The 25,430-nt window shown below is 45.8% G+C and overlaps 2 protein-coding genes across 6 annotated transcripts in view; one reads left to right on the top strand and one right to left on the bottom strand.

The window, feature by feature from the left end:
• Window positions 1–1,700, bottom strand: part of LOC139384474 (uncharacterized) — a 6,454-nt gene extending 4,754 nt beyond the window's left edge. Inside the window, exons 1-3 of one of the 2 annotated variants that reach the window (XM_071129258.1) lie at window positions 1,489–1,700; window positions 651–849; window positions 457–495 (exon numbers count right to left, since the gene is read on the bottom strand). In XM_071129258.1, the coding sequence (XP_070985359.1) occupies window positions 457–495; window positions 651–849; window positions 1,489–1,571 (321 nt within the window). In that variant the 5' untranslated portion in view covers window positions 1,572–1,700. The remainder of the gene's footprint in view (window positions 1–456; window positions 496–650; window positions 850–1,488) is intronic. The other variant, XM_071129259.1, reaches the window with a different exon arrangement.
• LOC139384473 (tetratricopeptide repeat protein 17-like) lies at window positions 1,678–25,430 on the top strand. 4 transcript variants are annotated; one of them, XR_011628864.1, is made up of 25 exons: window positions 1,721–1,893; window positions 2,846–2,935; window positions 3,259–3,428; window positions 4,386–4,497; window positions 4,585–4,716; window positions 4,923–5,032; window positions 5,289–5,436; window positions 7,498–7,637; window positions 8,341–8,501; window positions 9,287–9,546; window positions 9,673–9,788; window positions 10,530–10,683; window positions 10,938–11,009; window positions 11,176–11,400; window positions 14,420–14,606; window positions 15,712–15,861; window positions 16,098–16,345; window positions 19,164–19,320; window positions 19,597–19,717; window positions 20,977–21,136; window positions 21,704–21,787; window positions 21,912–22,031; window positions 22,198–22,341; window positions 23,338–23,726; window positions 23,775–25,425. XR_011628864.1 is itself a non-coding variant. In XM_071129255.1 (24 exons), exons 1-24 carry the CDS (start codon window positions 1,726–1,728, stop codon window positions 23,467–23,469), a joined length of 3,561 nt encoding a protein of 1,186 aa, XP_070985356.1. In that variant the 5' UTR covers window positions 1,678–1,725; the 3' UTR covers window positions 23,470–25,430. The 4 variants fall into 4 exon arrangements, 3 of the variants coding, with proteins under 3 accessions (XP_070985356.1, XP_070985358.1, XP_070985357.1); XM_071129255.1 differs by having other exon boundaries at window positions 1,678–1,893; window positions 23,338–25,430; XM_071129257.1 differs by having other exon boundaries at window positions 3,265–3,428; window positions 23,338–25,430.

Below are 25,430 nucleotides of genomic sequence, written 5' to 3'. Positions count from 1 at the left end.
AGTTTACATATCCTTTAGTGTAAACAGCAACACCAATGGAAAACTGGTATTACAGTTTACATATCCTTTAGTGTAAACAGCAACACCAATGGAAAACCAGTATTACAGTTTACATATCCTTTAGTGTAAACATCAACACCAATGGAAAATCGGTATTACAGTTTACATATCCTTTAGTGTAAACAGCAACACCAATGGAAAATCGGTATTACAGTTTACATATCCTTCAGAGTAAACAGCAACACCAATGGAAAACTGGTATTACAGTTTACATATCCTTCAGAGTAAACAGCAACACCAATGGAAAACCGGTATTACAGTTTACATATCCTTTAGTGTAAACAGCAACACCAATGGAAAACCGGTATTACAGTTTGCATATCCTTCAGTGTAAACAGCAACACCAATGGAAAACCGGTAGTACAGTATTACATTTTTTAAAGTTGCATTTCTCACCAAGGTTACTCTTTTCCTCCTTCCGGCTGTTTTCTGAAACTACAAGAACTCAACAATAAAACACAAAGTTCAACTCAACCAACAAAGCCAAAGCACGTTTCAAGAATCCCTCATATGCTAAATTCACAACCGCCAGACTGTTAGGTCTAATAGTTTAAATGAAAACAACACACCTGTCTCAATTTACTAAATACCTTTTTTTGTAGGTGACTAGGAAAGGCAAAGATAGTTGGTATTGCATCATCACGTAAACGCACTGTCTGCCCAGTTCTATCCATGCACCTCTCCTCAAAATGCTCTGAGCACAGTAAGGAATGAGGGGTTGGCTGCCAGTCTTTCCATTTCATCTGACCCACCCACTCTTTTATTCGTTTAGGATCACGCTTTGGAAAGCTGTTAACATAGGAAAAATGTTAAAAGAACCAAATGTAAACAACAGGGCAATCTGTGATTGTAACATACATTTTTGAACTTTTAAATGAATTATATATAACCATTGATTCTTGAAGAATATAACTTAGAAATGCACCATGAGCTTAGTTCAACTGTCATACCCCATCAGAACCCAAAATATAAAAGTGTAATTGTAAACAAACACTTTATAGCCTCACAACATTGCTAAAACTATAATTTTGACATCATGGATGGTCACTCTGATCAGTCCTTGCATTCATAGCTATGTCTGTGAACTTGACATTAGTTACATTCTCCAGCCCCATCCCTCATCTATTTACCAAAATCAGTGGCGAGGCTTTGTTATTGTTATTGTTTGAAATGCAAATCGAAAAAGACAAGGGATGAAACAGCGAGCACTTAGGCCGGGGTACTAAGGGGTGTTCAGTTGTTTAGACGTTACACGTTCTTTATGATAAGGTAACTAACATTTATGTCACATTCGCCTAAATCAAGGTATAGCCGATGTATTACTGGAAATCTTAAACTAGCTACACAAGCTAACCAAGACCTGTAGCTAACGTAAGCTGATTAGCTAGCTGTCCAAATGTCGACGTTAATCAGATGCTGAAAGCCTACCTGTGAAATGTAACCTTGTTTGTTTTATGTTTAACATTTTTAAACGTATTCCTACAGTTGAAAGCTGAACAACGCCCTGGCATTTTTGCTCGGTAGCTAGTTTTAGCTAACAACTATTAGACCAAGGAATGTAAAAAAATAAACAAGGAAGTGACACACAGGAAGTTAACTTTTTTTCGGCTTTTTCTTCTTCTTCTTCTTCTTCTGCCACAACACATCTGTAAAGAAGACAGAAAAATGGCGGACCTCAGGAAAATCAGTTCTGGGTCTCTGCCCTATGTAAACGTTTCCCGAAAAGTGTCAGTTCAAGGGAAGATTTTTATCCTACTCTGTATAATATTGGCCGAACCCGGAGGAGCTACCACCCACTGGGTCGTCACTGAAGATGGAAAAATTCAACAGCAAGTACGTTAACGGCCCGTGTTTATAACCGTATGTTGCTAGCTAGCTAACCATTTTATCACATATAGGTAGAACCAGTGTCTTTGACTTTACTGTTGCTAACATTAGCTAACACGGCTGAAGGCTCATACTAGCTTGTCGATTGCCAATTAACTACTTATAAGTTCCTCTCTGGGACTTTTGCTAGCACAGTAATGCAGCAATGCTGACCCCCTAGATAAATAACGTTAGCTAAGTTAGTTAGAGAACGGGGTCTCTGGGTAAGCCAGAATTAACTTACATATTAGCTAGCTCTAACTAGCTAAAGGCATCCAATCATCCTAGAAAATCTAAAATAACGCAAACTAGTGATAGGTGATTGGTAGGTAGTAGGTTGGCAAGCTAGCTAATTAGCTACTGGGCTCAAAGATAAAATGGGCACAACAGAGCTGACAGACTCAGAGTCGGCACATCCAGCTAACTAGTAGTTCTGATGCAACCAATAGTTTTGACATCCAGCACAATGTCAAAACTCTCTTGGTTGCATCGAAGCTAAGTGAATTGAATGTAAAATTGTGCTTCGGGCTTGATGTAAGCCCAGAAATAATAGGGGTTTAAATAAAATAATATTTGATGTAACCTTTGTAGCTATACACAACTAATCTAAAGTATCCACTTACAAGTGATGTTTAGAAGGACATTAAATGTTCAGATTATTTAGCCATGGACATTCTGTTCAGCTGTGACCAAACTATCTAAAATGGATGGATTGGGGAAAAAACAAAGATTACCAACTGCTACTACTACGTAATTACGGTGTCAAATCAGCCAGGTTCCTCTGCCTCAATTCTGTTTTGGTGTTGTCTCACTTCATGTGTACTGTGGTCAGAGGTCTTTAGTCTTTGGGGTCGAGTCATAGAGTGGAAACGTACTGTCACTGTTTAATTTAAGACTAACATTTTCATTTTTTTTGCAGGTTGACTCTCCTTTAAATCTTAAACATCCACATGACCTTGTCATCTTCATGCGACAGGAGACCCGTGTCAACTACCTGAAGAAGTTAGAGGTGATGATCATCTTTTAATGACTACCTCACTGTGCTCATAGCCTATTGCTCTACTTCCTGGTTTTACAATGTTAGTCCAAGGCCACTGTGTTAAACATCTATACTGCTGTGCTCTCCCTTACTTGAAAGATGCAATATCTCCAATAGTCACAGCTGTTCAATAGTCATTTAATACTCATTGATTATTGAAGAATATATTGGATCACATCAGATGGGGCAACATGTCTTCCTTTCTTTATGTTCCAGTGAGATATAGCATTGCTTCTAAATCAAGCCACACTGAAAGGTCTGAATCTCATGTCTCTGACCCCTGCTTTGTTCAGAAGCAGCTTGTCGCTCAGAAGATTCACATTGAGGAGAATGAGGACAGGGACACGGGCTTGGAGCAGAGGCACTATAAAGAGGATGCCGACTGTGTCATGGCTAAAGTACCCCTGGGAGACTTGGATCTCTACGATGGTACCTACATCTCCCTGGAGAGTAAAGACATCAGGTAAGCCCAGGCTGTGCACTCTTGACCAATCATTTGGTTGTTACTAATAATGTGCCCTCACATAACTCATTATCAAGGGGAAGCACTGATAAGGGATGTTGACATATGTCATCCGGGCCGTGTAACGAATCCATTGGTCGCGCTCCAAAACGGCTTCATCTTATCATTGACATTGACCGATGACATGAGTCATTTTTTGGGAGATTTTCAACAACATACAATATATAAGCATTGGATGATCACGTCACATATGTCATGACACTACAGCACAAAACAAAATCAACTTTTATACAAACAAGTATATATTTGTTTTAATTGAACATTTATTTAACTAGGCAAGTCAGTTAAGAACAAATTCTTATTTACAATGACGGCCTAGGAACAGTGGTTTAGCTGCCTTGTTCAGGGGCAGAACGACATTTTTACCTTGTCAGCTCGGGGATTCGATCTAGCAACCTTTCTGTTACTGGCCCATCGCTCTAACCACTAGGCTACCTGCTGGTTACTGGCCCAAGTCTCTAACCACTAGGCTACCTGCTGGTTACTGGCCCATCGCTCTAACCACTAGGCTACTTGCTGGTTACTGGCCCAAGTCTCTAACCACTAGGCTGCCTGCCGCCCACAAATAAACAATGAAAGTATTTACATACTGTCAGAAGTCATTATTAGAACACACAAAGTGATATTCGAACATTGGAGAACGTAGGTTGTTTACAAGAGAACAAGTATTATTGATGACACCCTGGTGATGAGAAATCAACAAAGATTTCTGATAGAATAAACCATGATGGCTTGTCTTTCACATCTAGATCAGCATGTCCTACATCAACAGGCATTTTAAACAGCTACATGATACAAGTCAACCACTGGTTGTTACCTTTTCTGCTCTTGTTCCCCCTCTTCTGCTGGACACTACACTAATGCTCCCTGGACCTTGACTATGGATGTTTCTTTCAGCCCTGAGGATTATGTAGATTTTAGGTCCCCTCTACCCCCGGATCTGGAGAAGCCTGACTGTGCCAGAGTATTTGAGCTCCCATATAGTATCCACGGTTTCCAGCATCTCCGGGTGAGTTGAAGGGGAAAGCAAACCCGCTTGTTAATGCGATTGCACATACATGTCTGGATCTGTGCCATATATGTCTATGTTTTCTAGGGCGTGCAGGAACAGGTGAACCTCACTTCTCCTCTGCTCTCTAAAGAGGACCCCATTTTTGGCTCCCTGTCCCACAAACTGGGCCGCAGCATGGATGAGGTGGGCCATCACATCCAGCAGGGCCTGCTGAGGGTATGTTGCGCTCTATCGCCACTCTTCACCCTCAACAACACTGTCTGGTCTGTTTTTATTGGTTTACATTTAGCCGTATGGGATTACTTTGAACTTTTATGCACTGATTTGTTCAATGTTATAAATGGACAGTCACTGTTTTAATAGTGTTCGGGTTTGACTTTCATATAGTTCCCTTTTGATGACCTGTTTGTTGTGTTGTCCAGAACTCCTCATCCTGGGTGCTGTATAACCTGGCGTCGTTCTACTGGAGGATAAAGAATGAGCCCAGGCGGGCGGTGGACTGTGTGATCCGGGCCCTGCACTTCTCACCCAGGTACGAACAAAGGAAAACTCAGCCCCTGGCTTCAGCTTGTCAGGCATCAGGGTCATGTTCATTAGGACACACGATGTAAAGCACTTTGCAATGGAAAACTAAATGAGCCTTTCTTATTGGACAAGTCCTAGTATTCCATAATGTTGTCTGCCCGTTGGTGGCCAATGAACATGTCCCAGCTATGGTTATTCAACATTCAAACAGTGGATCATATAAGAGTTTTAAGTCCCATTCTCGTTGTCTGTTGTGTATCCAGGCAGCACAAGGACCTGGCCCTGGTGAACATGGCCAACATCCTGCATCGGGCCCACTTCTCGGCTGACGCTGCCATCGTGGCTCACACTGCCCTGGATTTGACCTCTGACCTTCTCACCAGCCACTACACCCTGGGCAACATCTACGCAGTGAGTTATAGCACCACTAGTAGATGCACTGAATACAACCCAAGAGATAACACGTTAAAGAGATTCCACTTGTTTCCAAGTTGGTTCCTGATGGAATACACACAAGACAGACAAAACCACAGAAAGCTAGCTGTACGACATCATCATCTGGTTTCATCAACAGTTGCAGCTCTATCATTCCCATTGAGGCACCATTCTACATCGTGTGTAGTGAAACGGTACTAGCATCTATCAAGAGAACAGCAGGGGTCCAAGCACTGACCCTTGAGGAACACCGAAGTCAGTTTTTAGGGATGTCTAATGACGATAAAGGAAGCAGGCATTAGGTGATTTTAAACCAAACTTAGCCTTTAAATAGAACACGTGGCTCTGGAACATTTGTTTCCACTACGTTTTAACATTTCTGGAGGGACGTTGACGTAGAGTTGTGTTGGTTTTTGTTCACATACTGTCTGCTTTTAATGTTTTCACTACATCAACACAGTAGGATGATACACTTACAGTAGGATGATACACTTACAGTAGGATGATACACTAGGATGATACACTGACAGTAGGATGATACACTAGGATGATACACTTACAGTAGGATGATACACTAGGATGATACACTGGCAGTAGGATGATACACTGACAGGAGGATAATACACTTACACTGGAATGATACACTAGGATGATACACTTACAGTAGGATGATACCCTAGGATGATACACTGGCAGTAGGATGATACACTAGGATGATACACTGACAGGAGGATGATACACTGAAAGTAGGATGATACACTAGGATGATACACTTACAGTAGGATGATACACTAGGATGATGCACTGGCAGTAGGATGATACACTAGGATGATACACTGGCAGTAGGATGATACACTAGGATGATACACTGACAGGAGGATAATACACTTACACTGGAATGATACACTAGGATGATACACTTACAGTAGGATGATACACTGGCAGTAGGATGATACACTAGGATGATACACTGACAGGAGGATGATACACTGACAGTAGGATGATACACTTACAGTAGGATGATACACTAGGATGATACACTGGCAGTAGGATGATACACTTACTGTAGGATGATACACTAGGATGATACACTTACACTGGAATGATACACTAGGATGATACACTGACAGGAGGATGATACACTTACACTAGGAGGATACACTAGGATGATACACTGACAGGAGGATGATACACTTACTGTAGGATGATACACTAGGATGATACACTGACAGGAGGATGATACACTTACACTGGAATGATACACTGACAGTAGGCTGATACACCGGAATGATACACTGACAGTAGGCTGATACACCGGGATGATACACTGACAGTAGGCTGATACACCAGGATGATACACTGACAGTAGGCTGATACACCAGGATGATACACTGACACTAGGCTGATACACCAGGATGATACACTGACACTAGGCTGATACACCAGGATGATACACTGACAGTAGGCTGATACACCAGGATGATACACTGACACTGGGCTGATACACTCACACTGGGATGATACACTGACACTAGGCTGATACACTAGGCTGATACACTGACACTAGGCTGATACACTGACACTAGGCTGATACACTGACATTAGGATGATACACTAGGCTGATACACTGACAGGAGGCTTATACACGAGACTGATACACTGACACGAGGCTGATACACTGACACGAGGCTGATACACTGACACGAGGCTGATACACTGACACGAGGCTGGTACACTGACACTAGGATGATGCACTAGGATGATACACTGACACTAAGATTTTTTACAAAACTGGAGTATAGCAATAATTTATCCAACAGTTATGCAGTGAATATGGATGTAGGATGTGACTGCAGTGCTTGTTGGCATGGTTTTCTCCAGGTGCTCAGGAAGTGTATTCCTGCTGATTTATTGTCAATGTTACCGGCCCTGACCTTCAGTTCTCTCTCCATTTATACTAGACGAGTGAATCATCTCTAATAGATTATTTATCTCTGTCTGTCTCTACCTCCTGTCCTCTATCCTCTTTGTCTTTAGATGCTGGGGGAGTATAACCACTCAGTGCTGTGCTATGAGCAGGCTCTCCAGGCCCAGCCGGGCTTTGAGCAGGCCCTGAGGAGGAAGCACGCCGTCCTCTGTCAGCAGAAACTGGAGCAGCGCCTGGAGGCCCAACACAGGTAAAGGCACAGCGCCTCACTGCTCAGGGTGTGGTTAGGTTCACAGAGAGTGAGGAACCTTTTTGAAGGGGATTTGATGAGAAGGGAAGTATTGTTGTGGACACAGACTTCCTCTTCATATGGCACAGGTTACAATGCTGAAAATACCCTGAGTCGACAAAATATTAGGAACACCTGCTCTTTCCATGACAGACCGACCAGGGGAATCCTGGTGAAAGATATGATCCCTTATTGATGTCACCTGTTAAATCCACTTCAATCAGTGTAGATGAAGGAGAGGAGACGGGTTAAAAGAAGGATTGTTAAGCCTTGTGACAGTTCCGACATGGATTGTGTATGTGTGCCATTGAGGGTAAAGACAAAAGATTGAAGTAACTTTGTGTCAAGAACTGCAATGCTGCTGGGTTTTTCACGTCCAACAGTTTCCTGTTTGTATACAGAATGGTCCACCACCCAAAGGACATCCAGCCAACTTGACACAACTGTGGGAAGCATTGGAGTCAACATGGGTCAGCATCCCTGTGGAACGCTTTCAACACCTTGTAGAGTCCATGTCCCCATGAATTGAGTCTGTCTTGAGGGCAACGGGAGCCACTCAATATTAGGAAGGTGTTCTTAATGTTTTGTACACTCGGTGTATAACAGCACAGTGACCTGTCAGTAGGCCTCGGGCTAGCTATATGTGATCTGTCACACCCCCCAGGTCTCTGCAGCGCACGCTGAACGAGCTGAAGGAATACCAGAAACAGCATGACCACTACCTGCGTCAGCAGGAGGCCCTGGACCAATACAGGCTGCTGCAGGAAGAGCAGATCCTCCGCAACATCATCCACGAGACCCAGATGGCCAAGGAGGCACAGCTGGGTGAGATGCTATACACACACACACACACACTCGCACGCAATATATACTCACACACACACACTTGCACACAATATATACACACACACACTCACACACAATAAACACACACACTCGCACGCAATATATACTCACACACACTCGCACACAATATATACGCACACACACTCACACACAATAAACACACACACTCGCACACAATATATACACACACACACTCACACACAATAAACACACACACTCGCACACAATATACATACACACTCACATGCAATACACACACTTGAATACAATACACACACACAAGCGCAATACACACTCACAGATACACACAAATACAAACAGTGTATATGGATGAGCAGCCATCGTTCATCCATATACTTACATATTCTCATTCACTCCTTTAGATTGTGTGTGTATAAGGTAGTTGTTGGGGGGGATTGTTAGATTACTTGTTAGATATTACTGCACTGTCGGAACTAGAACCTCAAGCATTTCTCTACACTCGCATTAACATCTGCTAACCATGTGTATGTGACCAATAACATCTACTAAACATGTGTATGTGACCAATAACATCTGGTAACCAATAACATCTACTAAACATGTGTATGTGACCAATAACATCTGGTAACCAATAACATCTGCTAACCATGTGTATGTGACCAATAACATTTGATTTGAGTTTTATATAAATTAATATGTCCATTTAGAGCTGGTCAGTTAATTCTGTCTATTCACCTTGGTAAACATAAAATAGTGCATCAATAATGAGTTGTTTTGTTCAGGCAACCACCAGATGTGTCGTCTGGGCCAACAACAGAGCAGCCTGTTCTGCCCCTTGGACCTGCCGGTGCGTTATCACCGTGGAGACCTGTTTGAGCACGTCCACCACATCCAGTTTGGAGAGGAGGTCTCTGTGGCGGGCAGCGTTGCTCTGGTGTCGGAGCCGAGCACCAACCAGACCACCAGCTCACACCTCCACCCCTCCGTGTCCGGAGACCCTGAGCCTGCAGCCCTCTGGGGCCACCAGGCCTCCCCCACCGAAGTGAGTTCAGACTGTGTGTGTGTGTTTAGCAGGATTTATTAGTGTGTGTGGATAGTGGGCTTTGTGCTGTGTTGGCAGGGCAGTCTAAAGGTTCTGTGGAGCTGACTGCGTGTGTTTTGTCTGTAGGACATTCAGAGGCTGCTGTGGCCTCGGAGGGCAGACTGTGCTGATGAGTTTCCTGTCATCCCCCCCGCCCACCTACTACCCACCTTCTACCTCCCACCTGAGACACAGGGCCCCAGGTTAGTGTGTTAGACACTGGGCCCCAGGTTAGTGTGTTAGACACTGGGCCCCAGGTTAGTGTGTTAGACACTGGGCCCCGGGTTAGTGTGTTAGACACTGGGCCCCGGGTTAGCGTGTTAGACACTGGGCCCCGGGTTTTTATTTTTATTTTTTTTTATTTTACCTTTATTTAACCAGGCAAGTCAGTTAAGAACAAATTCTTATTTTCAATGACGGCCTGGGAACAGTGGGTTAACTGCCTGTTCAGGGGCAGAACGACAGATTTGTACCTTGTCAGCTCGGGGGTTTGAACTCGCAACCTTCCGGTTACTAGTCCAACGCTCTAACCACTAGGCTACCCTGCCGCCCCAGTGGGTTAGCGTGTTAGACACTGGGCCCCGGGTTAGCGTGTTAGACACTGGACCCCGGGTTAGCGTGTTAGACACTGGGCCCCGGGTTAGCGTGTTAGACACTGGGCCCCGGGTTAGCGTGTTAGACACTGGGCCTCGGGTTAGCGTGTTAGACACTGGGCCCCGGGTTAGCGTGTTAGACACTGGGCCTCGGGTTTGTGTGTGCCAGGTTGTTTGTGTATGCTACCTTTTTGTGCCTGTTTCTAACATGGTGTGTGTTGTATCTTGAAGCCGTGTGTGTGCTGGTCGATTGTGTTGACTCGTAGAGCCTCTTCCTCAGCATGGTTTGTGTAACATGTGATATATGATATGACATTCATGTATTTGCTGACCTCACTGATGTGTGTTCAGCCTGCAGACGGTGCTGTACGGTACCGGACCCCCTCCCTCCTCCCTGGCTTCTCCAGACTGTGGCCCTGTGCTCCAGCCCCCTCCAGCTGACCTTCCTGCCTCTGTGGGCTGGACCTTGGAGGACAAGGAGCTGCCAGACCCTCACGCCACCCAGGTCAGTGCGTGTGTTGGATAGGTGGTCTGTAACATCAATATATTTTAGAGACTGGGCTTTGGATTCAATACAATACCATCTTTATTAATCCATTTTACAGAGACAACAGAAATGTGTTTTCTGTCACAGTACCCATCTTCACCACTGGGAGCACCACTGAGTCAGCCACAGAGCAGCCCCACTGGAGCAGGGTTGAAGTGTGTCACTGTGCTGATCCTGTGTGTGTGTGTGTGTGTGTGTGTGTGCGGGTGCAGGTACTGCTGTCTCGCAGCAGAGGCTGGAGTTTGGAGCAGGCTGGTGCCAGCATAGCCCAAGCCATGAAGAAGGTGAGCGCCATAGAACAGAGAAACATTGTTTCATATCAGAAATATCCTCCACTACTGTCCTGAGAAATGCGATGGCTTTGGACTGTTCTGTCAGAATGAACAGCCTTCCACAGTTGTAATAGGAAATGATCCGTCTTCAGACAGTGTACATCCTCCTCTCCTCCAGGCTAGCGCCCCTGGCTGGTTGCTCCAGAACGAGGCGGCGTTGTTCTGGCGGGCGAAGGGTAACGGTACCAGCTCGCTGCAGTGTCTGCGCCACTCCCTGGCCTCGGCTCCGCCCACCCAGCGCCACCTGCCCCTCGTCAACGCTGCCAATCTGCTTCTGCGCCACGGCCTCAGCGCCCAGGCACATACTCTGCTGGAGGACGCCCTGGCACTCAACGCCTCTGAGGTACACACACTTTTAACTGCTTTATTTAAATCCACAAATCACATTACATTCCAGAAGGATTGAAACATCTCAAAGGTCTTTGTATGCGCGGACACTTAAGGATACAGAAAGCACCTTGTTCTCCAGACAGCCAGGCGACCCCTAACAGCTGACAAGGAGCAGTTCCTAGCCCTCTGCTGTGCTCGAGTCTTAGGCAGGCCTGCAGGCCACGCACTGTCAGGTGTTGTACCTGGCTGAGACTGCCAAATATCAGGACTACTAACAGCTTGCAGCTATATCTGAGGCTGTTCTAGTAGGATACGATGGACTGGTATTTCAGCAATGGTCTGCTCCACGTAACAATCAAATTGCACACTGCTGGAGGACACCTTGGTTCTCAACACCTCCGAGGTGTACACACACACACACACACACACACACACACACACACACACCTTTTCTTACAGTGGCGCACTGCGTCTCGGTGCAAAAGGAGTCACTACAGTCCCTGGTTCGAATCCAGACTGTATCACATCCGGGCGTGATTGGGAGTCCCATAGGGTGGCGCACAATTGGCCCAGCGTTGGCCGGGGTAGGCCGTCATTGTAAATAAGAATTTGTTCTTAATTGACTTGCCTGGTTAAATAAAGGTTCAATTAAACCAGTTTTAAAGTGTCACACAGCACCTTTAGGAGTTGTCCACAGTGTCCTCTAATGGGATGTTATGTAATGATATCCACAGTGTTCTCTCATTATGTAATGATATCCACAGTGTTCTCCAATGGGATGTTATGTAATGATATCCACAGTGTCCTCTAATGGGATGTTATGTAATGATATCCACAGTGTTCTCTAATGGGATGTTATGTAATGATATCCACAGTGTTCTCTAATGGGATGTTATGTAATGATATCCACAGTGTTCTCTAATGGGATGTTATGTAATGATATCCACAGTGTTCTCTAATGGGATGTTATGTAATGATATCCACAGTGTTCTCTAATGGGATGTTATGTAATGATGTCCACAGTGTTCTCTCATTATGTAAGGATATCCACAGTGTTCTCTAATGGGATGTTATGTAATGATATCCACAGTGTTCTCTCATTATGTAATGATATCCACAGTGTCCTCTAATGGGATGTTATGTAATGATATCCACAGTGTTCTCTAATGGGATGTTATGTAATGATATCCACAGTGTTCTCTAATGGGATGTTATGTAATGATATCCACAGTCTTCTCTAATGGGATGTTATGTAATGATATCCACAGTGTTCTCTAATGGGATGTTATGTAATGATGTCCACAGTGTTCTCTAATGGGATGTTATGTAATGATATCCACAGTGTTCTCTAATGGGATGTTATGTAATGATATCCACAGTGTTCTCTAATGGGATGTTATGTAATGATATCCACAGTGTTCTCTCATTATGTAATGATATCCACAGTGTTCTCTAATGGGATGGTATGTAATGATATCCACAGTGTTCTCTAATGGGATGTTATGTAATGATATCCACAGTGTCCTCTAATGGGATGTTATGTAATGATATCCACAGTGTTCTCTAATGGGATGTTATGTAATGATATCCACAGTGTCCTCTAATGGGATGTTATGTAATGATATCCACAGTGTTCTCTAATGGGATGTTATGTAATGATATCCACAGTTTTCTCTAATGGGATGTTATGTAATGATATCCACAGTGTCCTCTAATGGGATGTTATGTAATGATATCCACAGTGTTCTCTAATGGGATGTTATGTAATGATATCCACAGTGTTCTCTAATGGGATGTTATGTAATGATATCCACAGTGTACTCTAATGGGATGTTATGTAATGATATCCACAGTGTTCTCTCATTATGTAATGATATCCACAGTGTTCTCTAATGGGATGTTATGTAATGATATCCACAGTGTTCTCTAATGGGATGTTATGTAATGATATCCACAGTGTTCTCTAATGGGATGTTATGTAATGATATCCACAGTGTTCTCCAATGGGATGTTATGTAATGATATCCACAGTGTTCTCTAATGGGATGTTATGTAATGATGTCCACAGTGTTCTCTCATTATGTAAGGATATCCACAGTGTTCTCTCATTATGTAATGATATCCACAGTGTTCTCTAATGGGATGTTATGTAATGATATCCACAGTGTTCTCTAATGGGATGTTATGTAATGATATCCACAGTGTTCTCTAATGGGATGTTATGTAATGATATCCACAGTGTTCTCTAATGGGATGTTATATAAGGATATCCACAGTGTTCTCTAATGGGATGTTATGTAATGATGTCCACAGTGTTCTCTCATTATGTAAGGATATCCACAGTGTTCTCTCATTATGTAATGATATCCACAGTGTTCTCTAATGGGATGTTATGTAATGATATCCACAGTGTTCTCTAATGGGATGTTATGTAATGATATCCACAGTGTTCTCCAATGGGATGTTATGTAATGATATCCACAGTGTTCTCTAATGGGATGTTATGTAATGATATCCACAGTGTTCTCTAATGGGATGTTATGTAATGATATCCACAGTGTTCTCCAATGGGATGTTATGTAATGATATCCACAGTGTTCTCTAATGGGATGTTATTTAATGATGTCCACAGTGTTCTCTCATTATGTAAGGATATCCACAGTGTTCTCTCATTATGTAATGATATCCACAGTGTTCTCTAATGGGATGTTATGTAATGATATCCACAATGTGTTCTCTAATGGGATGTTATGTAATGATATCCACAGTGTTCTCTAATGGGATGTTATGTAATGATATCCACAGTGTTCTCTAATGGGATGTTATGTAATGATATCCACAGTGTTCTCTAATGGGATGTTACATAATGATATCCACAGTATGGTCCTAATGGGATGTTATATAATGATATCCACAGTGTTCTCTAATGGGATGTTATGTAATGATATCCACAGTATGGTCCCAATGGGATGTTATATAATGATATCCATTCTAATGACTCTGTTTCCCTGCTCTCCTCTGGTCCCCTGCAGCCCCACACTCTCCTGAGCCTGGTGAGCGTGAATCTGGCCCAGGGCAACGTGACGGGCGCCCTGGACCTGTTCCGCCAGACCCTGGCTCTCTCTGCCAGTTGTGCCCAGTGCCGTGCCAGCCTGCCCCTTCTGCGATGCCTGCAGTTCTACCCATTCCTCTACAACCTGCAGCGCTCGCCATGTCCGCGTGAGTGCCCCGGTTCACCTCTCATGCCATACTTTATTGTCCATTGTTGTGGAAATTAATTTGGGAGGCCTGGGATAAGTGGTACTTGGCTTATTTTATTGTCAGTACCAACCTTCCCCTTTTGACCTCTGTCTGTCTTGTGTAAGGGGTGACAGTGTTGTAAATTCAACCTTTGACCTCTGTCTGACTATCTTGTCTAAAGGCTTTAATATTAATCAGGTGATCAGCTGCAGTATTGGAGTTAGATTCCAGGTCTATCTGCAGTCCAACCTCAGATTTTTGCTCTCTCTTTCTGTCTGTCTCTCTCTCTCTTTCTGTCTCTCTCTCTCTTTCTGTCTCTCTCTCTCTTTCTGTCTCTCTCTCGCTTTCTGTCTCTCTCTCGCTTTCTGTCTCTCTCTCGCTTTCTGTCTCTCTCTCGCTTTCTGTCTCTCTCTCGCTTTCTGTCTCTCTCTCGCTTTCTGTCTCTCTCTCGCTTTCTGTCTCTTTCTGTCTCTCTCTGTCTTTCTGTCTCTCTCTGTCTTTCTGTCTCTCTGTCTTTCTGTCTCTCTCTGTCTTTCTGTCTCTTTCTGTCTCTCTCTCTCTGTCTCTTTCTGTCTCTCTCTGTCTCCCTCTGTCTTTCTGTCTCTCTCTGTCTTTCTGTCTCTCTCTGTCTTTCTGTCTCTCTCTGTCTTTCTGTCTCTCTCTGTCTTTCTGTCTCTCTCTGTCTTTCTGTCTCTTTCTGTCTTTCTGTCTCTTTTTCTGTCTCTCTCTCTGTCTCTCTCTCTGTCTGTCTCTCTCTCTCTGTCTCTCTCTCTGTGTCTCTCGCTTTCTCTCTCTCTGTGTTTCTCTCTAGAATGTGGAGAAAAGAGGAAAGTGATTTAAGTGGAGAAATGTTCCTCTCAATAATTGAAGCCGTTAAAAATAGTCCTGCTGCTGCTGCTTTTTAAAAAAGTCTATATTTGCCAATCAGACACCAACCCTCTCACCATGTTTAGAACCTCCACACACACTTTCTATGTAGAGGTGAAAAGGTGCAGGGTTACAAGAGAGACCCGTCTCCACTAGGAGGTCCAGTTCTGGTTTCTGTGTGTGTGTGATGATGGCTTTTGTGTGTGTGTGTCAACAGAGGGTGCTTTGTGTGTCGGTGAGGAGGATGTGACTCTACATCTAGATGAATGGGAGGCTGGCAGTAGACAGAAGCAGCAGGAGGACCCCACCACCACGGCTGCCCAGGCTCTGCCTGTCTCCACAGTGGAGGAAGCCCTCCTGTTTGAGAGTAAGACCCTTGTGATTTGGACTATGACTGTATGAAATCAAATGAACAGAACTGTTCATGGAGTTATGCACACTCAGATTCTCAAACATCTGGGTCCTGTTCATTAGGGCACTGTAGCAAAACGTTTTGAAACGGAAAAACTACAAATGTCATGTTAAACCCTCCCTGTTTCTGTCCGTTTTCTTCCGTTTGGTACCTAATGAACAGGACCCTCCCTGCCTTTCTGTTTGTAACAGAGGTGGTGCTGGACAGTAACGGCTCTGGAGAGGCAAGCCAACAGCCTGGAGGAGGAGAGAGGGATGAGGAGGAGTGGCAGCTGAAGGAGGAGCTGATGGGAGCCTTCGAGGGGGCTATGGACGTGGGGGGCAAGCGAGGCGACCTGAGGGGCATCCGCGTGCTGAAGAACGACCGGGTGATGGGAGCGGGCCGGAGCGGAGGAGGGCCCTGCTTCGGGAACTGTGAGGATGACGAGGGGGCTGAGTGGGTAGGTGTCCTGTCCTGAGTAACTATCATGATGTAATATAGAGAGAGACAGGAGGCTGAGTGGTACATGTACTGAGTAACTACCATGATGTAATATAGAGACAGACAGGGGGCTGAGTGGTACATGTCCTGTCCTGAGTAACTACCATGATGTAATATAGAGACAGACAGGAGGCTGAGTGGTACATGTACTGAGTAACTACCATGATGTAATATAGAGACAGACAGGGGGCTGAGTGGTACATGTACTGAGTAACTACCATGATGTAATATAGAGACAGACAGGGGGCTGAGTGGTACATGTCCTGTCCTGAGAAACTACCATGATGTAATATAGAGACAGACAGGGGGCTGAGTGGTACATGTCCTGTCCTGAGTAACTACCATGATGTAATATAGAGAGAGACAGGGGGCTGAGTGGTACATGTCCTGAGTAACTACCATGATGTAATATAGAGACACAGGGGGCTGAGTGGTACATGTACTGAATAACTACCATTATGTAATATAGAGACAGACCGGGGGCTGAGTGGTACATGTCCTGAGTAACTACCATGATGTAATATAGAGACAGACAGGGGGCTGAGTGGTACATGTCCTGAGTAACTACCATGATGTAATATAGAGACAGGCAGGGGGCTGAGTGGTACATGTCCTGTCTTGAGTAACTACCATGATGTAATATAGAGACAGACCGGGGGCTGAGTGGTACATGTCCTGAGTAACTACCATGATGTAATATAGAGACGCAGGGGGTTGAGTGGTACATGTCCTGAGTAACTACCATGATGTAATATAGAAACAGACAGGGGGCTGAGTGGTACATGTCCTGAGTAACTACCATGATGTAATATAGAGACAGACAGGGGGCTGAGTGGTACATGTCCTGTCCTGAGTAACTACCATGATGCAATATAGAGACAGACAGGGGGCTGAGTGGTACATGTCCTGTCCTGAGAAACTACCATGATGTAATATAGAGACAGACAGGGGGCTGAGTGGTACATGTACTGAGTAACTACCATGATGTAATATAGAGACAGACAGGGGGCTGAGTGGTACATGTCCTGAGTAACTACCATGATGTAATATAGAAACAGACAGGGGGCTGAGTGGTACATGTCCTGTCCTGAGTAACTACCATGATGTAATATAGAGACAGACAGGGGGCTGAGTGGTACATGTCCTGAGTAACTACCATGATGTAATATAGAAACAGACAGGGGGCTGAGTGGTACATGTCCTGTCCTGAGTAACTACCATGATGTAATATAGAGACAGACAGGGGGCTGAGTGGTACATGTCCTGAGTAACTACCATGATGTAATATAGAAACAGACAGGGGGCTGAGTGGTACATGTACTGAGTAACTACCATGATGTAATATAGAGACAGACAAGGGGCTGAGTGGTACATGTCCTGTCCTGAGAAACTACCATGATGTAATATAGAGACAGACAAGGGGCTGAGTGGTACATGTACTGAGTAACTACCATGATGTAATATAGAGAGAGACAGGGGGCTGAGTGGTACATGTACTGAGTAACTACCATGATGTAATATAGAGACAGACAGGGGGCTGAGTGGTACATGTCCTGAGTAACTACCATGATGTAATATAGAGAGAGACAGGGGGCTGAGTGGTACATGTCCTGAGTAACTACCATGATGTAATATAGAGACAGACAGGGGGCTGAGTGGTACATGTCCTGAGTAACTACCATGATGTAATATAGAAACAGACAGGGGGCTGAGTGGTACATGTCCTGTCCTGAGTAACTACCATGATGTAATATAGAAACAGACAGGGGGCTGAGTGGTACATGTCCTGTCCTGAGTAACTACCATGATGTAATATAGAAACAGACAGGGGGCTGAGTGGTACATGTCCTGTCCTGAGTAACTACCATGATGTAATATAGAGACAGACAGGAGGCTGAGTGGTACATGTACTGAGTAACTACCATGATGTAATATAGAGACAGGCAGGGGGCTGAGTGGTACATGTCCTGAGTAACTACCATGATGTAATATAGAAACAGACAGGGGGCTGAGTGGTACATGTACTGAGTAACTACCATGATGTAATATAGAGAGAGACAGGGGGCTGAGTGGTACATGTACTGAGTAACTACCATGATGTAATATAGAGACAGACAGGGGGCTGAGTGGTACATGTCCTGAGTAACTACCATGATGTAATATAGAGAGAGACAGGGGGCTGAGTGGTACATGTCCTGAGTAACTACCATGATGTAATATAGAGACAGACAGGGGGCTGAGTGGTACATGTCCTGAGTAACTACCATGATGTAATATAGAAACAGACAGGGGGCTGAGTGGTACATGTCCTGTCCTGAGTAACTACCATGATGTAATATAGAAACAGACAGGGGGCTGAGTGGTACATGTCCTGTCCTGAGTAACTACCATGATGTAATATAGAAACAGACAGGGGGCTGAGTGGTACATGTCCTGTCCTGAGTAACTACCATGATGTAATATAGAGACAGACAGGAGGCTGAGTGGTACATGTACTGAGTAACTACCATGATGTAATATAGAGACAGACAGGGGGCTGAGTGGTACATGTCCTGTCCTGAGTAACTACCATGATGTAATATAGAGACAGACAGGGGGCTGAGTGGTACATGTCCTGTCCTGAGTAACTACCATGATGTAATATAGAGACAGACAGGGGGCTGAGTGGTACATGTCCTGAGTAACTACCATGATGTATAATAAGTTCTGTCCAAACAGTAGCCAGGCCCCAGCCCAACATCCCCCCCCCTCCTCTCTGTGTTCCTGGTCCTCCACAGATCACATTCCAGGTGAAGCGTGTGAGGAAGCCCAAGGCGGACAGCCCTGAGGTCTGGGGCAGTGCTGAGGACACCCTGCAGGGGGAGACACTGCTCCCTGGAGGCCACTCTGTTCTGGAGATCAGCGGCCCCACCATCCCTTCCCCCGGGCCCTCAGGTAATAAACAGCCTGCATGCTCACAGACAAACTCACACTGACAATCTCAATTGTATTTACTTGACTCCTCGTGACCTCTCGCCGCCTCCTCAAAACCCATTGGAGAAGAAGGCCAGTTGGGAGGGACCTCTGACTTTAACATCCAATGGGTTCTGAGAAGGATGTGAGGAATCAAGGAAATACAATTTGAGATTCTCCCATAAAGACAGTTCTCTTAGTCATCATCATTGAACCATACTAAGAAAGGTGTGTGTATGTGTATGTGTGTGTGTGTAGGGCGATGGAGGGACTATACCGGTCTGGGCTGGCCGGGGCCAGAGGAGTGCCAGCGAACACGCAGGGTAGACCTCACCACCGTGGCCAGTACCTGGCTGGCCGTGTCTGCCAAGAACATCGAGTCAGTACCAACCTTCCCCTTTGACCTCTGTCTGTCTTGTGTAAAGGGTTAGGACAGTGTTGTAAATTCAACCTTTGAACTCTGGTTATCTCATAGATAACTATATATAGTGTGTCTGTGACAGTGGTTTCCCAACCCTCCCCTGGGGAATCTACCTCCCAGTCCACATTGCTCCAACCCTCCCCTGGGGAATCTACCTCCCGGTCCACATTGTTCCAACCCTCCCCTGGGGAATCTACCTCCCGGTCCACATTGTTCCATCCCTCCCCTGTGGAATCTACCTCCCGGTCCATATTGTTCCAACCCTCCCCTGGGGAATCGACCTCCCGGTCCACATTGTTCCAACCCTGCACTGACAGCTGATTCAACTAACTAATAAACTAGTAAAATGTTGACTGCCACTGAAGTCAGTTGGGATTCACTTTATTAGGACTTAAAGGGATAGTAGGAGTTTTAAACTCTTTAAAAAATATATGTATTTACACTGTTAAGATGAACTCTTGGATACCATTTGTATGTCTCTGTGCCGTATGAAGCACGGTCGTGTCTGGAGCCATTGCTCACTAGCCCAGTGACAGGAAGTCTACTGTAGTAAATAAAACTACCTTCAACTTCCTCCAAACTGTACACATAACAGTGGTAACCATGACTTTATCTGACTCTGGGGAAGGAGATAGTTCAACATTTTGGCAAAATAAATATCTTCTTATCATCCAAAGCCACTTTTTAATTAGAAAAATGTCTAAAGTTCTATTCCCTCCTCCCTCCCTGCTCTCTCGTTTCCCCCTCCCCCGCTGTTCTCTCGTTTCCCCCCTCCCCCGTTGTTCTCTCGTCTCCCCACTCCCCCGCTGTTGTCTCGTTTCCCCCCTCCCCCGCTGTTGTCTCGTTTCCCCCCTCCCCCGCTGTTGTCTCGTTTCCCCCCTCCCCCGCTGTTGTCTCGCTCCCCCCCCCCCTCGCTGTTCTCTCGTTTCCCCACTCCCCCGCTGTTCTCTCGTTTCCCCCCTCCCCCGTTGTTCTCTCGTCTCCCCACTCCCCCGCTGTTGTCTCGTTTCCCCCCTCCCCCGCTGTTGTCTCGTTTCCCCCCTCCCCCGCTGTTGTCTCGTTTCCCCCCTCCCCCGCTGTTGTCTCGCTTCCCCCCCCCCCCTCGCTGTTCTCTCGTTTCCCCACTCCCCCGCTGTTCTCTCGTTTCCCCGCTCCCCCGCTGTTCTCTCGTTTCCCCCCTCCCCCGCTGTTCTCTCGCTTCCCCCCTCCCTCCGCAGCATCACGGAACACATAGACTTTACCACTCCACTCCAGGAGCCTGCGGTGGAGCCATTGTGCAACGCCAACCTGGCTGCCAGCATGCACACCCTGGACCACCTGGCTGGCGTGGCCAACCGCGCCGCCATCCACTACACCGGAGAGAGTCAACTCAGAGAGGTAGGAGACAGAGAGTCTACTCTGAGAGGGAGGGGACAGAGAGAGTCTACTCTGAGAGGGAGGGGACAGAGAGAGTCAACTCAGAGAGGTAGGGGACAGAGAGAGTCAACTCAGAGAGGTAGGGGACAGAGCGAGTCTACTCTGAGAGGTAGGAGACAGAGAGAGTCAACTCAGAGAGGTAGGGGACAGAGAGAGTCAACTCAGAGAGGTAGGGGACAGAGCGAGTCTACTCTGAGAGGTAGGAGACAGAGGGAGTCTACTCTGAGAGGTAGGGGACAGAGGGAGTCTACTCTGAGAGGTAGGGGACAGAGAGAGTCTACTCTGAGAGGTAGGGGACAGAGAGAGTCTACTCTGAGAGGTAGGAGACAGAGTGAGTCTACTCTGAGAGGGAGGGGGCAGAGAGAGTCTACTCTGAGAGGGAGGGGGCAGAGAGAGTCTACTCTGAGAGGGAGGGGGCAGAGAGAGTCAACTCTGAGAGGGAGGGGACAGAGTCACTCACATCTCACCAGTCTTTATCATTTCACTGTTCTGTCATGATCCTCAACCGGATTTCCGTTTGTCATTCAGGTTCTACAGAATCTGGGCAAAGATAAATTCTCCCCTCAGTCCTTTGAGCAGGTGGGCACGCGCATCGCCAAGGTCTTGGAGAAGGTAGGTGTTTGTGGAGGTGGCAGCTGCCCGTCAGGCTAGTCTACAACCCTGTTTCACCCAAATCACAGCATCTTCCGGCAGTATAAAGATGCAGACAAATGAAAGTCTCTCCTCTCCTGAGCAGAACCAGACATCGTGGGTCTTGTCCAGCATGTCTGCTCTCTACTGGAGGGTGAAGGGTCAGGGCAAGAGGGCCATCGACTGCCTACGCCAAGCCCTCCACTACGCCCCGCACCACATGAAGGTAACATGGACTGAGACTTGCCCAATATTAACACACACGTTTGTTTTCCTTTGCAAAACATCTTTCTACTATGTGAACTGCTGAACATGACCCTGTGCTTTAGGGCTGTGTGATAATTCAGTATCTCTCTCTCCTTCCCTCCCTCCTTCCCCGCCCTCCCTCTCAGGATGTACCTCTGATCAGCCTGGCCAACATCTTCCAGAACGCGCGGCTGTGGGAGGACGCTCTGACCGTGGCCCGCATGGCTGTGGAGATCGCCCCGCACTTCGTTGTCAACCACTTCACCCTCGCCAACGTCTACATCGCCATGGTGAGCCCACCACCATGGGAACGGACCAGCATTGTTGTCATGGCCTGACCATGAGTCGTCTGGTTCAGGGTCTGTCGTCTGGTTTAGGTCTGTCTGTTGTCTGGTTCAGGGTCTGTCGTCTGGTTCGTGGTTCATGGTCTGCCGTCTGGTTCATGGTCTGCCGTCTGGTTCAGGGTCTGCCGTCTGGTTCTGGGTCTGGTTCAGGGTCTGCCGTCTGGTTCAGGGTCTGCCGTCTGGTTCAGGGTCTGCCGTCTGGTTCAGGGTCTGCCGTCTGGTTCAGGGTCTGCCGTCTGGTTCAGGGTCTGCCGTCTGGTTCAGGGTCTGCCATCTGGTTCAGGGTCTGCCGTCTGGTTCAGGGTCTGTCGTCTGGTTCATGGTCTGTCGTCTGGTTCGTGGTTCATGGTCTGCCGTTTGGTTCAGGGTCTTCCGTCTGGTTCAGGGTCTGCCGTCTGGTTCAGGGTCTGGTTCAGGGTCTGCCGTCTGGTTCAGGGTCTGTCGTCTGGTTCAGGGTCTGTCGTCTGGTTCAGGGTCTGTCGTCTGGTTCAGGGTCTGTCGTCTGGTTCAGGGTCTGTCGTCTGGTTCGTGGTTCAGGGTCTGTCGTCTGGTTCGTGGTTCAGGGTCTGCCGTCTGGTTCAGGGTCTGGTTCAGGGTCTGTCGTCTGGTTCAGGGTCTGTCGTCTGGTTCAGGGTCTGTCGTCTGGTTCAGGGTCTGCCGTCTGGTTCATGGTCTGTCGTCTGGTTTAGGTGCTTAATTCCCTTCAAGTGTCAGTGGTTGTGAAGCAGGTTATTTATGCTGGTATTGGTAAGTGTGTGTGTGTGTGGAATCTTATGCTGGTTGCGTGTCAGGGGGGTGTGTTGAAGAATGCTAATGCTGCTGCTAATGCTGCTGTGTCAAATGATGACATGAGTATGAATTGTGGTAATTTGTGTAAATACTGATCAGTTGTATTTATTATTCCTTGTTCACTGGTGTGTGTGTGTGTGTGTGTCTCTCCAGGAGGAGTTTGAGAAGGCCATGCGCTGGTATGAGTCCACTCTGGAGCTGCAGCCAGAGTTTGCCCCTGCCAAGGACCGCCTGAGAACCATCCAGTGTTACCTGCTAACCAAGAAGGACCGCCGTCTACCCTGAGACGACTCCACAGGAGAAGCCCTTGGCACACACACACCATACACACATACAAAAACATAACTTACAGTAGTTACTCACAAGAAATCGGTTGTTGATTTAAAAACAAAAATAATAATAATGTTTTTTTTAAGTCATTGCCATATAATTTATGTCCAAAGGAATTCAGGGGTTCCATTCGCTGTGACCTCAGACTCTGGTCGTAGGGGGTAAAACCAACCACTTCCATTCGCTGTGATCTCAGACTCCGGTCGTAGGGGGTAAAACCAACCACTTCCATTCGCTGTGATCTCAGACTCTGGTCGTAGGGGGTAAAACCAACCACTTCCATTCGCAATTCTATTAGGAAGCTTTGGGATGTATCCCGTCATTCAGCCTCCCTGTCCCATAGACTACAGTATATAGAGTCCCATCACTCAGCCTCCCTGTCCCATAGACTACAGTATATAGAGTCCCATCACTCAGCCTCCCTGTCCCATAGACTACAGTATATAGAGCCCAGCATAGTCTCATCATTCAGCCTCCCTGTCCCATAGACTACAGTATATAGAGTCCCATCACTCAGCCTCCCTGTCCCATAGACTACAGTATATAGAGCCCAGCATAGTCTCATCATTCAGCCTCCCTGTCCCATAGACTACAGTATATAGAGTCCCATCACTCAGCCTCCCTGTCCCATAGACTACAGTATATAGAGCCCAGCATAGTCTCATCATTCAGCCTCCCTGTCCCATAGACTACAGTATATAGAGCCCAGCATAGTCTCATCATTCAGCCTCCCTGTCCCATAGACTACAGTATATAGAGCCCAGCATAGTCTCATCATTCAGCCTCCCTGTCCCATAGACTACAGTATATAGAGCCCAGCATAGTCTCATCATTCAGCCTCCCTGTCCCATAGACTACAGTATATAGAGCCCAGCATAGTCCCATCACTCAGCCTACCTGTCCCATAGACTACAGTATATAGAGCCCAGCATAGTCTCATCACTTAGCCTCCCTGTCCCATAGACTACAGTATACAGAGCCAGAAGGCTGCTGTTCTTTGTTCTGTCTTCAGTGGAGTTGGACTAGGAAGTACAGACAGGACATTGTTTTATTTCATGAATTCACACACATCTTTCCCTCTGTCCTTCATTCCTCAAGGTGTTCACTGAAGAAACTATATGATGTAACTGGAAACCTGCCCAATTCAGTCACAGTATTGAGGGAAGGAAATCTGCTTTTATTTTATGTGTTGTAAGTGGGGCCCCTACGATTCCTCTTTTCTTTAAGGGCTGAGAGTCGTTTTAGTTTTTCTGGGGATGGTGAAACACACCGAAGGGAAGAGTTTAATTGGTTAGGAATCGATCCAGAAGGACAATGCAGTAGGTGATTTACCAGACAGATATAATCCCATAGATGGTGCTGTTTTTTTTACATTTATTTTAATTGGAAGAACAGTTGTCATCACACAGTCATTTCTTATGATTAAGAAAAGGTTTGATAAAGAGACAGAAATGGCTGCTGGTTTGTAACTCGCTAACTAAACGCAGGTTTACCGGGTGGTGGATCTCAAAACCTTTTTACAATTATGGCTGCTTAAAAAAATGAATATCGATTTGTCTTGTTTTGCCCTTGTTTTTTTTTTATCATTCCTATTTATGTGGGGACCTACAATGAATAAATGAAAATGTATTTTTCTGAAAGGAACGTTAATGCATAGCAACAACAACAAAAAGTTAACTGTGATGTGTTTACGTTTGCTCTTTTATTTATAGAAATGATTTGTCAGGGCCAAGAAAAAAACACGGTTCACTTTTGACCGTTTTTCAAACTGTAAATCTAACTGTTGTGTACAGTATTAAGGCAGTGGGACATAGAAGTTGATCGGCTCATCGTTTGAATGTATCCATTGTCTTCTTACGAACTTCAGACCTCTCTGGGAAATAAAAAGCGAGATGTTTTGATGCCTTGAAACTTAA

The sequence above is a fragment of the Oncorhynchus clarkii genome, chromosome 26, assembly GCF_045791955.1.
Source record: "Oncorhynchus clarkii lewisi isolate Uvic-CL-2024 chromosome 26, UVic_Ocla_1.0, whole genome shotgun sequence".
NCBI classification, from domain to species: Eukaryota; Metazoa; Chordata; class Actinopteri; order Salmoniformes; family Salmonidae; genus Oncorhynchus; species Oncorhynchus clarkii.
The sequence above is the reverse complement of the archived record's forward strand: the minus strand, read 5'-3'. Positions and strand labels throughout refer to the sequence as shown.